The 17,320-nt window shown below is 37.4% G+C and overlaps 1 protein-coding gene across 1 annotated transcript in view; it reads left to right on the top strand.

Moving 5' to 3' along the window:
- The window catches only part of JAK2 (Janus kinase 2), a 48,190-nt gene that overhangs the window by 14,119 nt on the left and 16,751 nt on the right, over positions 1-17,320 (top strand). The window contains exons 6-14 of the mRNA XM_084278166.1: positions 1,771-1,890; positions 5,281-5,438; positions 6,797-6,908; positions 9,178-9,364; positions 10,807-10,934; positions 11,438-11,572; positions 13,127-13,214; positions 15,249-15,376; positions 16,102-16,240. Of these exons, the coding sequence (XP_084134292.1) occupies positions 1,771-1,890; positions 5,281-5,438; positions 6,797-6,908; positions 9,178-9,364; positions 10,807-10,934; positions 11,438-11,572; positions 13,127-13,214; positions 15,249-15,376; positions 16,102-16,240 (1,195 nt within the window). The remainder of the gene's footprint in view (positions 1-1,770; positions 1,891-5,280; positions 5,439-6,796; positions 6,909-9,177; positions 9,365-10,806; positions 10,935-11,437; positions 11,573-13,126; positions 13,215-15,248; positions 15,377-16,101; positions 16,241-17,320) is intronic.

The following is a 17,320-nucleotide window of genomic DNA, read 5'->3' on the forward strand; positions in this document are numbered from 1 at the left end:
TGTATTATTGACTTAAACAATGTAGGTTTGCAAATTTTTTTTTTGAACTATTAGAAGAAATTCACTACTTGAGTATATAATACTTTCGTGCTTGACAAGTGAAAAAGTCAATGTCGGAGCTTTGTCACTATTAAGAAATCAATGGGAAAAATTTCACAATCCTGCCCCCAAGTGTAGGTAAAATACACAAATCCTCAGATTCTCTTTGAAAAGGTTTTAAGGATTAAAAAAACCAGGTGAATTTCTTTACATCTCTTTCTTGCTGAACTTAGATTCCTACCAGTGTCTGAGCTGGCAAATTTAAAGTGATATTTCTGTGGCTGCAGGTTCATGTACTCTTTGTTCAGGAATTAGATGCTGTATGGTTCCAATAACTCGCAGTAATCATGTGCTGTTGCATTTTTACTTATGAGTATTATTAATTATGTGTGTGATTCCCCATTTTGTCACATTTATGAGAATCTGATACAAACTCATAGCAGTATGCACTGAGAATATGGGAATTTTCGAAAGGTACAATTAAAGGCAAGGTGGAGTACATTTTTGGTAATAATACTTAGCAGTTATACTTCTGCTTTGGCAGAAGCTAACATAAATGGAGATTTCACAATTTTCAGTTTTAGGTGTATGGATGCAGTGCTCTTTGAGCCTGATGACAAAGCCTCTAGAAAGAGTAGCATTGAAACTGATCATATTTCCTATGGAGATTGGCAAATTATTTTTTCATAATTAATGTCATCGAACTTATTGACAAAGACATGGTGTAGATTGCATGTATTTTCACTGCTACAGAAACTGTTTCAAGAAATGGTTATAAAAATGTAGTAAATTAATAAGGCTGCTTATAAATGTGATCATAACTCTTGTTCCAGTAAACTGTCCTGATGAATCTTTTGAAGATATCAAATTAAAACATGATTGTTTTTGAAGGCAAGGATGACACATGTTGGGTAGATTGTGAAGTCATTTCCAACAACCAGATGGACAAACAGGGGTTTAGGGACTTCAGTGCAGTTGAGCTACTTTATTCTAACTGATGATAACCCACTGAGTCTTACAACTTTGGTTATTGCACTTAGTTATAAATTAGGATATGCTTGCAGCCATATAAAAGGGGTATTTTAAGATTAATAAATTCACTACTCACTTTCCTTTGATAACAAGCTGCCCTAGCAAAGAAAAATGTGTCTTAGATTTCCTGTGTAATTAAGATTGATGCTTCAGGTTACCTCACCAGTGATGAACATGGCTGATGGGAGAATCTTCTCTTAGATCCTTTGTTCATTAATGCTAGATCCATCTCATTGGTAACGGATTCGCAGCTTGTAGCACTCTGAACGAAGCCCTGGCAGTTTTGGTTATTAACAGAGTTTCTAAACCTCTTTAATCAGAATGCTAATAGATAGTAAGTCCTCAAAAAAAACCCAAACACACCCACACACAAGGTTAAACAAAATCTTCCATTGCTAATCCTCACAAAATAATACAGAGAAAAAAATATCTGCAATATAAAAAACCCCAACCCATATGTGGGTATTTCCATTCATGGTTCCTGGATCTTTGTGCATTTTTTTTTAATTCATGCTTCTAGTGAGTATCACATAAACACAACACAAAGTCCCTTTGTTTTTTGTGGCATATTTAAGATTTTATGATCCCCTTTGTTGCTAGCTTACAAGTTCAGAGTTGTAGGAATTCTAGTGCTGAAAATAGATGTGGATTTTTAGTTGCTATTTGTTATTGACATTATATAACCCACATTTATTGCAGGATTTACAAACGTACTGTGATTTTCCTGATATCATTGATGTCAGCATTAAACAAGCAAGCCAAGAAGGCTCCAGTGAGAGAAGAATCGTCACAATTCACAAACAAGACAGCAAGAATCTGGTCTGTTTACTTTGCTCACTGTTTTTTCAAGTAGAGGTCGCTTTGAGCAGACTGCACGATGGCTGTGGTATTTATAGTGTTGTATAACCAATTACCATGTTAAATAAGCATGAGGTAAAACTAAACACATTTCAGCACTAACAGCAGTGTATCAGAACACCAGAGGTCTTTTGCATTCAAAATTCTGTGCATAGGCTGAAGTAGGAATAGGTGTTTGTAGCGGAAGGTAATTTCTGATAAACAGATTGGTTCTTTTCTTTGTTGGGAACCTTAAACCCGAGTCTGTGTTCTTAGCTATGAAACATACTGTTGTCATGCTGTCATGGCAAGCTGTCTGCCACTGACCAACACATTTAAAAAGGCTTCAAAATTCTCCAAAGGAATGATGATATACAAAAAATCAGCACTGGGACAAAATAATTTCTTTACTTTTACATTTATTTTACTGTCTAAAATTATTGGAAGTAGATCTTAAGAGAGTATTTTATACATTAATGTAAAAGGTTGTTTCAGTTTGAACTCCAGCATTGCACTTGAGTCAGGCTTTCCAGGAGGTGTTACCATCACCTAGTTGTGTGGTGGGTTGACCCAGCCCCCTTCCTCATCTGGAGAGAAAATGTAATGACAAACTCCTGGGGTCGAGATGAGGACAGGGAGAGATCACTCACCAGTTACTGTCACAGGCAAAACCAGACTCAACTCAGGGAAATTATTTTAGTTTATTGCCATTCAAATCAGATTAGAATAATAAATAAAGCAAAATCTTAAAACACCTCCCCCCATCCCCCTTCTTCTCGGGCTCAACTTTCCTCCTCTTTGCAAGTGGCATCACGCTGCTCCTTCCTCCTCACATTCTTCCTCTGCCCCAGTGTGGGTCTTTCCCATGGGGTCCAACCTTCAGGACCAGACTGTTCAGTGTGAGTCCCCCACAGGGCCACAAGTTCTGACAGCAAGCCTGCTGCAGCATGGGCTCCTCTCTTCACAAGCCCACAGGTCCTGCCAAGGAGCCTGCTCCAGTGTGGGCATCTCCCTGCTCTGCTGTGGGGTCCTCTATGGGCTGCAGGTGGATAAAGACATGGGAAAGCTCCCAGCAGCTTTTTGCAGCAGCCCCCCCTCTAGCCCTCCCCTCTGCCACCAAAGCCTTGCCATGCAAACCCAATACAAGTTATTTCCTCTGTGACTGATCTGTGGACCTTCAGGGCTCCGCATTTCAGACATTTATGTGACCAGGGAGCTTCCTTCTGTGTGTGTGTGAAAAAGCTGCATACAGCTTGTGTACTACTTGTCTAAAGTAGTACACAAAAATTACTTTTAAGTAATTTTTAAAAATTAAAAAAAATATATTTGAATAAGCATTAACTAGTTTCATTGTCTCACTAATGGCGCTTTTAAAAAGAGGCATGTGGTTTACTTTCATTTATAGTAGAATTGTGATTCACATTCATTTACTGGATTAATGGCAGAGAATTAATGACTTGTTAAGAATTGCAAATTTTTAAAGGCTTTTTATTGAAACAAAAGAATAACAGGAATATCTGTGATGTGCATCTATGATGCTGAGAGCATAAGTTTTTCAGATTGGTGGAGGAGCCTTCCTTAGTTTTGACTTACTAAATTTCTCCTGGAAAATTCTCAGCAGCCATAGTTAAGTGATTCAGAGGGTGAAACTGGTGGTTTAAGAGCCTGTCTAAATAAAGCTTCTGAAGATTATGACAGTAGGAAAAAGCACAGTAGCTGCTGCTTTGTTTGTGATTTGTGTGTGGACACTTTACACGCCAGAATTAGCTGATGTGTAAATTAGAATTTGAGTTTGTTTAACCTCTTATATAGCTAGTAGAATTCATTATAGAAATGTACTTTACACAGTTCTAAGATACATGGATTGAAGAAAATGACCGGATTTCTAGGTCTGATGTTTGCAGGGGGAGGTTCTGATCTTGTTGAAACCACTAGAAAGATAATTGTTTCCAGTTCCTGTTTTAATAAGGAGTTTGAGGACTACAAATTCTTGGTACATAATCAAAAGCACCAGCTTTTATTGTTGTCTAACAAAGAATTTGCCAAGGAACTATGTTTAGCCACTAAGTGCATCCCCAGTGTCATGGCCAAACTTACGCAGCATGTGCTAGAGCCTGTTCTGTTAGGCGGTGCTACAGAGTGAAAGTGAGTTTTTCATGGAATCTTCTGAGGTGGAAGGGACCCATAAGGATCATTGAGTCCAACTCCTGGCTCCACACAGGGCCAGCCACCATCCAGGTGCCTCTTGAACTCAGTCAAGCTTGGGGCTGTGACCCCTTCCCTGGGGAGCCTGTTCCAGTGCCCGACCACCCTGTCAGTAAAGAACCTCCTCCTAACATCCAACCGAAACCTGCCCGGTCTCAGCTTCACGCTGTTCCCTCGGGTTCTATCTCTGGTCACCAAAGAGAGGAGCTGGGGGCCTGCCCCTTCGCTCCCCCTCGTCAGGAAGCCGTAGACCGCCAAGAGGTCTCTCTCCCCCAGCCTCCTCTTCTCCAGGCTGAAGGAGCCAAGGGACTTCAGCCTCTCCTTGTAAGACTCCCCCTCCAGACCCTTCACCATCCTTGTTGCCCTCCTCTGGACGCTCTCCAATGTTTCCGCGTCCCTCCTGTGCTGAGGCGCCCAAAACTGCACACGGCACTCAAGGCGAGGCCGCAGCAGCGCAGTGCAGAGCGTGACAATCCCCTCCCTGTACAGGCTGGCGGCACCCTGCTTGATGCACCCCAGGATAGAGTTGGCCGTCCCAGCTGCCTGGGCACACTGCTGGCTCACGTTTGACTCGCTGTCACCCGAGACCCCCAAATCCCTCTCAGCATGGTTGGCCTCCAGCATCTCAGCCCCCAGTCTGGATGTGTAGCCAATAATTTTGCTGATAACTATTTAAATTTTCAGGCAGATACTTTCCTAGAGGGTGGGGTTTTTTTTTTGCTACATGAAGACAACCCCATACATCTTTGATAAGGGAAGGCTTTTCTTTAGGAAATAAACTAATATAGTGATGCCAGTGCAGTAGGTAGGTGTCTGCAATGCTGAGTTGTATCTACCTGGTTTTTCCCTTTCAAATTTTCCATCTTGTCAGCAGCATTCATCTGCTGTTTCCTGTATTTAGAGTAAGAGGGTGTTTTTTTACAGCATATTTGTTTGGTTTGGATTAATGTGAACATTGAACATTTGCTAAAAAGTTTTTGGTGGCACCAAGAACATAGAAGTATACAAACAGTAGCCATAAACAGGCTGGATATCTTTAATGTATGCATATACTTATATCTTTTATACCATTACCATATCCAGGAATTTTGTTTTGCCTATTAAAAATTTAAATTATCTTTCTCTCTTTCTTCCTCCACTCCCCTTCTCCCACGGCAATTTGAACAGGAGGCTGAATTTCAGTCACTAAGAGAAGCTCTCTCCTTTGTATCATTAATTGATGGATATTACAGATTAACTGCGGATGCACACCATTATCTGTGTAAAGAAGTAGCACCACCATCAGTCCTTGAAAACATCCAAAGCAACTGCCATGGACCAATTCTGTAAGCAATTAGTAACACACGATACTATTTTTGAAAGATGAACTTGAGTTGACTCTGAAACATGATGGACGTCTTGAAATGTGGATTTATTCAATTTATGTAATGTAAAATGCTTTACTTTTTTCTTATTTTCCATTTTACAAAATACAATGCCTTCTTGACATATTAGGAAAATAAACTGAAAGATTCTGGTTTGAATTTTCTTCCCTCAGAATTCTTTTTTCTTCAAGAACAGACAGCAAAGTCATGACACTGATTTTACAGAGTTGTATTTACTACCATGGCAGCAACATACAGTGTCATAGAGGATCTCATGTTTTCCTGCAGCCTGTAGCAATTATATTACCTGAGTTGTCAAGGAGAAAAAGGCAAATTCACATAACACCATTTGATATTTGAGCAAGGATTGCAGCAAACTACTATTCATTAAAAATTGGAGAATTTGTTTTTAAGGAATATTGCCTCCTTTTTTAGGGTCTTTGTAGAGGAAGAATTCAGTACCTTCATTGATTATGTTTTTTAGTAGTTTATACAGTGTTGTTTATTGTTTGCAGAAGCACACTTGGGACCTTAGAAATGTTTTTTTAGACAGAATAAAATGGGTATTTGTTTTGGATGCAGAAAGTTTGAAAGCTGGTATATGCAAGATATGTTAGTTGCATGAAACTAACATTGACTCTTCAGGTAATACAGAATAGGCTGTAAATTTCCCAAGAGGGATGGGTGCTATAACCTTTAGAAGAGATGAGGGAAGAGTGGGATGGAGACCTATACAATTCCAATCACGTTTCTTGTACTGATGATTAATGCTGTATATTGACCTTTATTTAGGGCTGTTTAGAAGGATTTTCAATGCAACCTTTCTATTTCAGTATATTTCTCATTCAGTGAGATAGATAGAAATAATCAGTCAGCAAGTCTTTTTTAAGGGAAAAATTTTAAAGGCTTTATTTCAACTCCTCTTTCTTGTTAGATCTGCATTTTTCACCGACACAAATATTTTGTTAATTTTAATTTGTTTATTAGGCAGTTTGAGAACAGCTTCTTTCATAGTGGATATTGAAAGTCATATCATAAGTCTAAGGGTATACATATATATTTAGGCTGTAAGATTTGTGATCAAATAATTGTGGTGTATTCAACGTTAAGCATTTTTATATATTGCTCTCTATTTAAGCAGCCACCTGAATATTGGAAAATAAAGGGGAAAAAATTAACTTAAAGCTTTAAAAAATTGAAAAATTGAGAGTTTGAATTGTCACTGTATTTAGATATCTGATAATAGTGCTCACTGGCCAATCTCTGATATTCCTGGATTTTGAAATTAGGCAATATTAAACATTTTCTTTTTACTACAGCATGGACTTTGCTATCGGTAAACTGAAGAAAGCAGGCAATCAGACTGGTTTCTACGTCCTTCGCTGCAGTCCTAAAGATTTTAGGAAATACTTCCTCACCTTTGCCATAGAGGTATGTATTCTACCTTAGATAATATCTGTATAGTTTTCATTGTGTTACAATAATAAGCATGGGATGTTCAGTGAATGATTATGAATTTTCACTTCAGAATGTTTGTCTAATGTGTAGCTACTGCTGTCAGATTGACCAGCTTCAGGGTTGTGGGAGAAACATGAAAATACTTGTATAGTGAAGAATTGCTAATGACATACCATATGAGTAGGAGAACAAAATAGGTGGAGAGAAGAGAGATGGAGAGTTCTGGGGATGGTGACATGGCTTTTCAGACAGTAGTAAAAGTTTGGGTGATGGGGTGGTTTGATTTTTGGTTTGGGGGGGGTGTTAAGGTTTGGGGGGGGTTAGCTGGATTTTTTCCTGGGATTTTTACCCCCACCACTACCCCACAAACCCAAATAGGCCTTAGACTGAGTATTCAACCCTTGGTGATCCGAGAGTGTTTCTCCTTCATGGGGTCTTCTGGGTTTGGGTCCTGTCCCCATCCCTAGTGCTGGGCCAGCCAGGTTATTTGTGTTGTTAGGTCAGCACAAATCTCCTGCTGGATCTGGTGACAGCTAGAGAGTCACCCTTGAAATGCCTGTAATTCCCATGCAGCTGAAGAACCAGATGTACCTCTTCTGTGAGATTGCAGCTAATGATAATAAAGTACTTTAATACTGCTCTTACATAATAGCACGATCTTATTCCAAGTATGAGCTTCTCTTTAAATAACAGAGCTACCTTTAAGTTTTTTAACAAGGGAAGGTAGTACATGGGGTTTCTTGCTGATCTGCAGCAAGTTAACAAGTTCATCAAATACTGCCAGAGATACGGACATCTCTGAAAATGACATAACAGTGTTGCTGTGTGCATGGAGAAGTAAACAGCCATTGTAAGATCAGTTTCATAAAAAAATTATGTCCAATCAGTGAGGTATGTTTGATAAGGAATTTTTTAGGCTAAGAGACCAGCTCCTAAGCAAGCTTAGTGAGTTAAAAGTCTGAGAGTTAAGCTTGTGAGTTAAGCCTGCCATTAACTGACCTAGCCATGTTTCGTTTTGTTTTTTTCTTATTCTGATTCTTTCTGGTCAAGTTGTTAGAAGGCTTTTGAGATTCAGAGTTTGTTGGAACATTTTCCACAGCATTGACATGAAGGACCTTGAAAGGACTATTAAGAGCTCCTCTTGTTTAAAAATGTTTAATAGGAACTTTTCAAGACTCATTATAAAAATAATGCAGAGTGAAAATTTGTGCTAGGGGCTAGCTGCTTAGAACTGCACTGTAAATGGGAGAAAAACAGAAATACAGATGAGATCTTGTTCTGGGTTCGGCTAGGGTGGAGTTGGTTTTGTCTCTGGCAGCTGGTGCAGTGCTGTGTTTGGGAGTTGGGTGAGAGCAGTGCTGATAACTCACTGATGGTTTAGTTGTTGCCCAGCAGTCAGGGGCTTTTCAGCTTCTCACACTGCCCCGCTAGCAAGAGGGTGATGGGCTCTCAGGAAGCTGGGAGGGGACACAGCCAGGACAGGTGACCCAGACTGGCAAAGAGGAAATTCCTATTCCATGCCATGATGTCATGCTCAGCATAAATTTGGGCTGGTGGGGGAGGAGCACATGGTTCCAGGACGTGCAGTTTGGGGGCCGTCCTGTTTTGGGACAGCTCTGAGCTGTACGGTCTGAGCTGTGTGGTTCAGTGAGAAACTGCATTGTGTAACATCAGTTTTGTATGTTATGCTATAAAAGTCCTATTATTGTTATTCCTCCCTCCCATTGCTGTCACAGTAATTGTCCTTATCCCAAGCCACGATTTGGCATTGTTTTTTTTTCCCTTCCTGCCCCCCAAGAGAGAGCAGCTGCATAGTGCTCAGCTGCTGGCTGAGGCAAAACCAAAATGCTTACCAAATCAACACAGAGCGTGAGCATTTGGGCTGATGCTTCCAACAACATTTTGTTTTGCTATTACCCCCTGTAAGAGTAAATAAGCTAGTATTACTACCCATGAAGGATTTTTTCCCAGGATCTGTTACCTGTTTTCTCAGATCCATCTTTGTGGATTTCATAACACTTGTTGTTCCTTAGCATCAGCACACTTAATTCCTGTGATGGGAGTGGAATCAATCATGTTTTCTCAGAATCAATATTACATGGTGAGAATAACAAGTTATATAGTAGTATTTTGCTTGAGTATCCTTTCTTTAGTTAGTAGAGTGCTATACACATTTATATAAGCTTTGAAATACTAAGTATTGATAAATTTTATTTTCAATGGAAAAAAAAAATCTCTTCAGCGTGAGAATACCACTGATTACAAGCACTGCTTAATTACGAAGAATGAAAACGGGGAGTACAATCTTAGTGGAACCAAGAGAAGTTTCAGTAACCTGAAGGATCTCTTGACCTGTTACCAGACAGAAACTGTCCGTTCAGACAGCATAATTTTCCAGTTCATCAAATGCTGTCCTCCAAAACCAAAAGGTAAGAGAAAGATGATTTCTAAGCAACAGGGTTTCCAATTTTTAAAGTAAAGATTTACAAATCAGTGAACACTGAATGTGTCTCATGTAGGCAGAGATGCATGTTTGAGTCGTTTGGGTTTTATTTTAAATTTCACTGACTTACCATTTTAGTCACACCTTTCAGTTCTATTGTCTGCCAAATTCCGCTTTCTTACTGGTGGTCCCCCAGAAAGAATCAAGGTAGCCAGTTTCATGATTAGAAGAAAAACTAATTTCTTAATTGCAGTGGATTCTGTGCTGCGGTATTTTCTCTTCAATGAAGTGTTTTCATGTCTTGAGAAGGAAAGAGGTACTAAATGTGTCATTTCTCACTGAGGATAATTCCGTAAGGAAGGAACCAACAGTGCCCAAGAATTTCTTTCATTGTTTGTTGACATTTTAGCTGAATTACACCAAGGCTGTGGTGTGATTTCCGTTTCTCTTTAGCCCGAAGAAATACACATGGAATAGAGCTCCTGCCCACAGACTGGGTTTGTCTGAAATTTACAGTAGTTTTTTTTTTCCCAGCTTTGTTTTGCATATTATCTTTCTCCTTTATGAATTCTGGTAACATCTGATTTTTTTTCTTATTATAAGTAATACTACTTACAGTTAGTATTAATTAGTCTTTGTCTCTATCCAAGTCCCTATTTCAACAAAAACTTGAGAGAACAAACTATTTGATACAATTTATACCTCAAATTTGATTGAGATTAGCCAATGGATTCAAAAGCTTAGAAAAGGGATTTGACAAGTAACAACATACATTACAGAGAATAAATTTGTAAACTTATTTCCATCAAAAAGGCATATGCATCAGAATTTTTGAATAAATGTGATCACACATGCATATGTGTACCCACAAATGCATTCCTGTCAGCGTTAGTTTACTAACAGAACTGCTCTACCTTCTGGACAGGCTTTTTTCAAAATCACTCAAAGAATAATTACTCTGGTAAACATAAAGCAAATAGGATCACTAAAGTGCTGCTGGGGAAAAAATAATGTAAAAGCTTTAAAGAGAACTCAGAAAGATACACGTGGCTTCAATAGAATGACTTGATTATATAGAATAAGGTGACTTACATCCCCTTTTTCCATCCCTAATTGTTATTACAAATGCTGCAGAAGTTAAAATATGAAAGGAGGCAGGTATATTTTCAGAATATTTTTCACAAGTAGGAGTACTTAAGAAACCCAAATTAGCTCAGTGAACCTAAGTGTTTTTGCTGATTAGAAAAAAAATCAGACTTTGAACTTGTTTAATGAAATACTCTGTGACATTTTGCATAAACTGATCTCAGTTTGGTATCGTCTTTTTTTTATTAAAAGCTTTTAATTAATAATCTTTCTGAAATAATTTTGGTTTAGTTGTATAAATTTACTTTGTTTTGCTTTTCCCTATGCTTTTTCTTCTCCCAGATAAATCGAATCTCCTAGTCTTCAGAAGCAATAGTGTCTCTGACGTACCTTCATCACCTACACTACAGAGACACAATAATGTCAACCAGATGGTCTTTCACAAAATTCGTAATGAGGATTTGATATTTGTAAGTCCATTAGTAATATTTTCCTCTGCAGATGGTTGGTTTAGTACATGTGAGATTTTTTTTAAAAATCAATATAAGTTTTAAAAAGCCTTATCTGAGCTATAATCTTTCCTTAGAGTTATGAGACAAAAGGTAATTTTTTTTCAAATTCTGTTAATATAAATTATTTGGTTTTAATGTACAAGAAGTGTCCATTTGACTGAAGCAGGTGTTGTTTTCTTTAATTCTAGGGATGTCTAATTACATCTTCACAGCAATTTCTTTGTCTCTGGTTCTTGCAGCAAGTTATTTTTTATTGACTCCTCAAAGATCCCAAAAATAAGCAAAGATTTAAGCTGTTTCTGATATAGATGCTTCTCTGTCCCCTTAGCCTGACACACTCAAGTTGGGCTAGCTGTAAGGATTTGCATATGCATTACTTAGGGTGGGTGCTTGTGAGATCTTTTGCAAAACAGGTAGAGATGGCTGATTTTTTCCACATCTGTGTTCTTCCTGGTTTTTAGGAGGAGAGTCTTGGACAGGGCACATTTACTAAGATTTTCAAAGGTATAAGGAAAGAAGTGGGAGACTATGGCCAGCTCCATCAAACTGAAGTCCTTTTAAAGGTGCTGGATAAAGTGCACAGAAACTACTCTGAGGTCGGTGTGATCAACTGCTATAGAACATTTGTCCATGCTATGTTGGGCGTTGCTTTTCTTACACTAAACGAGTATTTGTTATATGGCAGAGGGTTGTATGTTGAACCAAGCTCATTCTTGGCCTTGTGACTCTGGGAGGGTGAATTTGAGACTGGCTTTGGGAAGTACACCTATGTACTTCGTTTCCCTTCTCTTCCCCGTCCACCAGAGAATTCAGAGGTACCCATGGAAAGCCAGAGAACAGTTTCTTGGTAAAATAAAAGTACCAAGGAGAGGTGGTATGGCCACAGAATTACCTTTACCAGCAAATTCATTATGTATGGGTGAGGTTCAACTTTCATGTAAAATTACTTTCCTTTGGTAGAGTGTCTTCAGTGTTCTGGGATCATACTGGTTCTCCAGTAAAAATCAATGTTTTACATCAAGTCATAAAAAATAGCAGTGTTTATGTATGAGAAACACTTGCCATATGTAGAATCATCTGTATTCACTTTTCACTGTTTGAGTGAAGCTGTGAGCAAACCCAAAATGCCTTTATGTAAAAACAAATATGCTCATAATGTAATTTAGCCCAAGATCATGTATGTGAGAATTTAATTTGAAAGACTTAAGATGTAGTAATGCTTAATGTATTAATACAGCTTTATATGACTGTTTATTGTTTACTTTGAGGATATAATTCTATTTAATTCCAAATTAATCTAGCTGTATTAACAGCAGTCCAAGAGAACCAGTGCACTGTTTGCTGCATTTTTCAGTTATTTAACACAAATCTGTATGAAAATATAAGCAAAAAAGGAAAAGACATTCTGTTTAGCTAATGTTCATAAGCAATGTAGGCAGACTCTTTGGACAATTGAAAACAATTAAGAAGCTATAAAAACCGAATTTTAATTTTGATGAGTAATACATTCTACACTTAAATGAAAAACAGGTGTTAAAAGAACTATGAGTACAGAAATACAAAGAGTCACCTGAAGGAAAATGTGCTAATTTTGACTATCTTTTGGTGGGTGAATAATTAGTACACAGGCAAGTGTAGTTAAGGATGCCACTGAAGAGAATTTAAAAAATGACTAAAAATCAAAACATCAGAAACCTTCTTGGCAAGGTTAGGTGCAGTCTTGGAGTAGTGGATGAATGATATAATACTTCTTGTCTTTTTACTTAACATGCTATTAAGAAATAAATTGGAAGCTGAACATTTTGAAAGAATAAATCAGAAACTGAATAGCGCATCATGAATTTATCTGATGTTTACATTACTGAATTAACTGGAATGGAAGAAAAATTCTATTTGAGATGTGGACATATACCTGCCTGCACAAAAAGATTGCTAACCTCTATGCAATGTGGATTAAAACAAAAAACCCTAAAACAACTGCAAACAATATAAAATAAGTTACACGGGGTCTTTGCAGCGTGGTAGAATTTGAAATGTTTTTTAAAATGCATGTGGTTTTAATAAATGTATTAGAAATCATGTAATGTTTTGGGGTTTTGTTTTCACTGGGTTTTATTCGCTCTCAATTTCTCTCCCTTTTCCCTCAAAAGTCCTTCTTTGAGGCAGCAAGTATGATGAGCCAGCTTTCTTACAAACATTTGGTGTTAAATTATGGAGTCTGCGTGTGTGGAGAGGAAAGTAAGTAGAAATTAGTTACCTTTTTGTACTAATTTTATGCAGCTGTCATTAGGATTTGCCATTATTTCTGGGTAAAAGCAGCAAAAATCCCAAAACAACCTGTCATACTGGCTGTTAACATTACAGTAGTGTTACTACTGAGATCTAGTAATATGGTGATAAAGAAAATGAAAAAACTGTGTAAATAGAGTCAGTGTGAGTGGGAACCTCTGTAAATGAATCAGTCGTGTGTGTTCTATCTGCGGATCTCACTTTTGGGAGCTTCTGCTGAACTTCTGAAACTAGCTTTTGAAATGCCATAAAAACTACACCTCTACGTAGTGTCAGCTGTGGTTAGCTAGAAAGGAAAGTGCTTGGCTAGCCAAGAAAGTGCTCACTTACTGTGATAAGAAACACAGAAACTGCCACTCCTGACTTTGTGAACATGAACACAGTTTTGGCGAGTTTGGGTCAGAGGTCTCATTCTGAAAACGTGAGGTTCCATTACTTCAGTAAAAACATTGCAGAATGTTAACAGGAGTAAAATCTTTGCATTGCCTTCAGCAGCTTTTTCGGTGTAGCTTACTACTTTGTGATTATTCATAGAAGAGGCTTTTTTTTATTAACACCTGATACACATTTATAACATCTGGTAATGAAATCCTAGTTTTTGGGCAGTTGCAGCATGCTTGTTTGGGCTGTCCTCGGACATGGCCTGCGTAGTCTCGCACTGGCAGTTTTTCTTCTTCATTCAGACTTCGGGCTGAAATGTCAGTTTACCCTAAAACCATGTTTTCTCTGTGATTAAAAATTAGTAACACATGGAAGCATCTTCTAAAAACTGTGTAAGCATGTTATATAGATGGTTGCCTGCACCAAGAGAAGGAATTTGCAAAAGGAGGGGTGGATTCTGTGTCAGGACTTTATCCTCTGAGGAGGCTGTAAAAGGCACAGCACTGTGTTTGGCCAAGAGCTCGTTACACCCCTTTCTTTGCAAAAATGACTATGAGTGTTCTTTCTAGTTTCTTCATTGTTCCATGCACAGGGACTATATATAAAATTTCAGGTAGATCAAGTATATAATTTAAAAATACATTATCAAAAGAGATACATGGTTAACTATTTATTCCTTAGATCACAGTTGCCCTCTATAGATGGTTCTGTTTCTGGAGGCAGGAGACCTGTTGCAGTTTAGTAAGAGTCAGTTACTAAGAAATAGGAAGAGAGGCTGGTTTTTTGATTGGTGGTTTGTTTTTTTTTTTGTGGGTTACACATTTGATGCATGGATTTGATTAAAATCACATAATTCTTTAAAAAAAGTTGTCTATAAAATTATTTTTTAAAAAAATAATTTTGACTAAATATAGTACTACTAGTTTCCAGAGTCTTTAGAGTCTAAATGTGAAGCATTGAAATGTGAGCATCTAGCAGCTGAGGGCAGGAGTTCAGTCATGCAATTTGAAATCAATGTCTTGATGCTGATGAAGACTGCAGTACTGTGAAATGGATCTTGGTTCTTGGGCTAATCACTGGATGACTGTATGAAGGCATATATCATATAGATACATAGACACACACTTTTTAGTGCACCACTTAGTCTGTTTTCAAGAAGAGCATCTTTTGGCAGCAAAGCGTCGTATTTTTCACTAAGAATATAGATTGTAAACGACTGTGATGTGGATGACTTGGCTGACAGTATTGGTCAACTTACACTGATATTTTTCTATATTACTATGCTTTATCTGGAGTTATGTTATTTAGAATGCCTTTCAAGTGAGGGTGGAGGGATACTGACTGAACTTAAGGTGGAAACCTATCTCTTTTTTTAAAAAAAAAATCTAGTTATTTTGTGTTTGAGAATAAATTAGGTGAATTTCCACACCCTGAAGTGTAATATAAAGAACACAGAGTATTTGTGGCTATACTCAGATGTCATATAGTTTCAAATTCATGGTTCACCGACAAGGTATCAAGGAAAGAGATGGGTAATGACACTGTACTGAAATTCTGTTTGTTCTTGATTGAAATTGTTTCTCTTTTTACCATTTTAATCAGACATCCTTGTACAAGAATATGTAAAATTTGGATCCTTGGACACATATTTGAAAAAGAACAAAAATGTTATCAATATCTTGTGGAAGCTGGAAGTCGCCAAACAGCTGGCATTAGCCATGCATTTTCTGGTAAGTAGTTTGTCCTTCACTTTTGTTAATGTCTGAATTCAAGCATTTCAGCCTAATACATGTAGAATGACTGAGCTATTACCCTAGTTCTTGAAACTCTGAAGGGTATTTGAAAATAAGCTGGCCATATACTAAATAGTGAATAGCCAAGGACAGACCTTTGTATCTTGTGTAATTGAATTTCCCAGTCTTTTTTTAAGGTTTTATGTTTCAGTACATAAATAAAGCCACATTTCCAGTATTTATTTATATTTCAGTCCTTCCTAGTTTTCCCACTTCAACTCATGATGCTGAATGTTAACTACTAACACTACCAAGAAATAGTTTGTGCTAGGATGGTGTTCAAACTGTTAGTAAGCCTTCATATGCGTTAGGTCCCAACCTTACAGTATCTTTAATGCAACATAGAAGCTGTTGTTCAAGATACGTGACTAGACTCATCTTTCCTTTAACACAGTTTAAATGATCATATTGATGGATCAGTATGCTTCTGAGTTAATAAACATAAAATAGTTTTAAACTTCAAAGTTTAGGTAATTAAAGGTAATGAAAATTGGCTAGAAACTGTAACTCTTGAAATGTCTGAGATTTGATCAACTTGATCTGATATTTATTTTCTTTGCTGATGTTTCACTCCTGCTGTAAAATTTTGGGTTTTAAATACCTCTTCAACTGTAAGATTTTTTTTTTTTGGCAGTATGTAAAAGATGCATTTCTGTTCCTAGGAGGATAAAGGCCTTGTTCATGGAAATGTCTGTGCAAAAAACATCTTGCTTATCAGAGAGGAAGACAGAAAGTCTGGAAACCTTCCATTTATAAAACTAAGTGACCCTGGCATCAGTATTACAGTTTTGCCAAGAGATAGTAAGTCTTTGTCAGCTTTCTTGTTTACTGCTTCTGGCTTGAAAACTAAGTTTGGTGGTTGGTTTTTTTTTCTGACTGCTAACTAAGGGATTTCTGTTATATTAAGTTCCTTCATCCATCTGTCACTTTAAAATAATCTCTGCAGCCCTAGTCAGCAGTTTTGAGTGCATCTTCTTTACCAGCAAACAGCTACAGGAAATAAAGCCACATTTCTGTCGTGTGAGGGTTTTTTTCCTGTTGTTCTCTTTTTCAAGGTGGTTTTTTTGGTTTGTTTTGTTGATTATTTTGTTTTTTCCAGAGGTAGTACTATTAGTACACTATAATGTACCACGACTAAGTCTGTTGCATGCAAGTAGCTGCTGGAGTTAGTATCCTATTATTGATCAAGATTAAATTGTTGCATTTTATGGTTTGGAGGAGCTTTCAGAGCTGAAAGTAAATGCACTTTCGAAAGTGCTGCCTAGCAGTTGAAAATAATCATCAGTGGATTTCTTGATGAATAACTGAAGCCATTGGAAAATGTTAATATACTGGGTTATTATCTGCTGTTGAGGCTGTTCTAATGCTTTATAAACAGCAAAATTCACTAAATTAAAAGGAATGATGAGTGTATGCAAGATTGTTATGTTAATGAAACTGAAGGTGCCTTACTATTCTTTATCTAGTCTTTTTAATAATTTTGGAGAATGAACACACTTTATACTTGGCAATTATACATGCCAAAAAAAAGACTTCACCTAAGAGACTGTAAATAAGGCAGTGTAATTATTTTCCAATAACCTATTTAAAATCTACCTTTTATAATGAGAAGCCTACATTAATCTTACAAGATCTCATTTTAAGGAGCTACATCAGTACAATACCATCTTTTAACTTGTTACTACAATCAGTGTCAAAAGCTTGGAAATCAAATTGTATGCAATTCCTTGTTATGATGCCTTTTGCTGGGCAAGAACGAGCCAACCTCTAGCAAAGTACTTCTTACTCTTTGCCATCTAGTTCCTTTGTGACAGCTACTAAATCTTGGTAGTGCTGGGGGAAATACAGAAGTTGGAGCAAAAATATAATGTGGAAATGATA

The sequence above is a fragment of the Gallinula chloropus genome (assembly GCF_964237585.1).
Source record: "Gallinula chloropus genome assembly, chromosome: Z".
NCBI lineage: Eukaryota > Metazoa > Chordata > Aves > Gruiformes > Rallidae > Gallinula > Gallinula chloropus.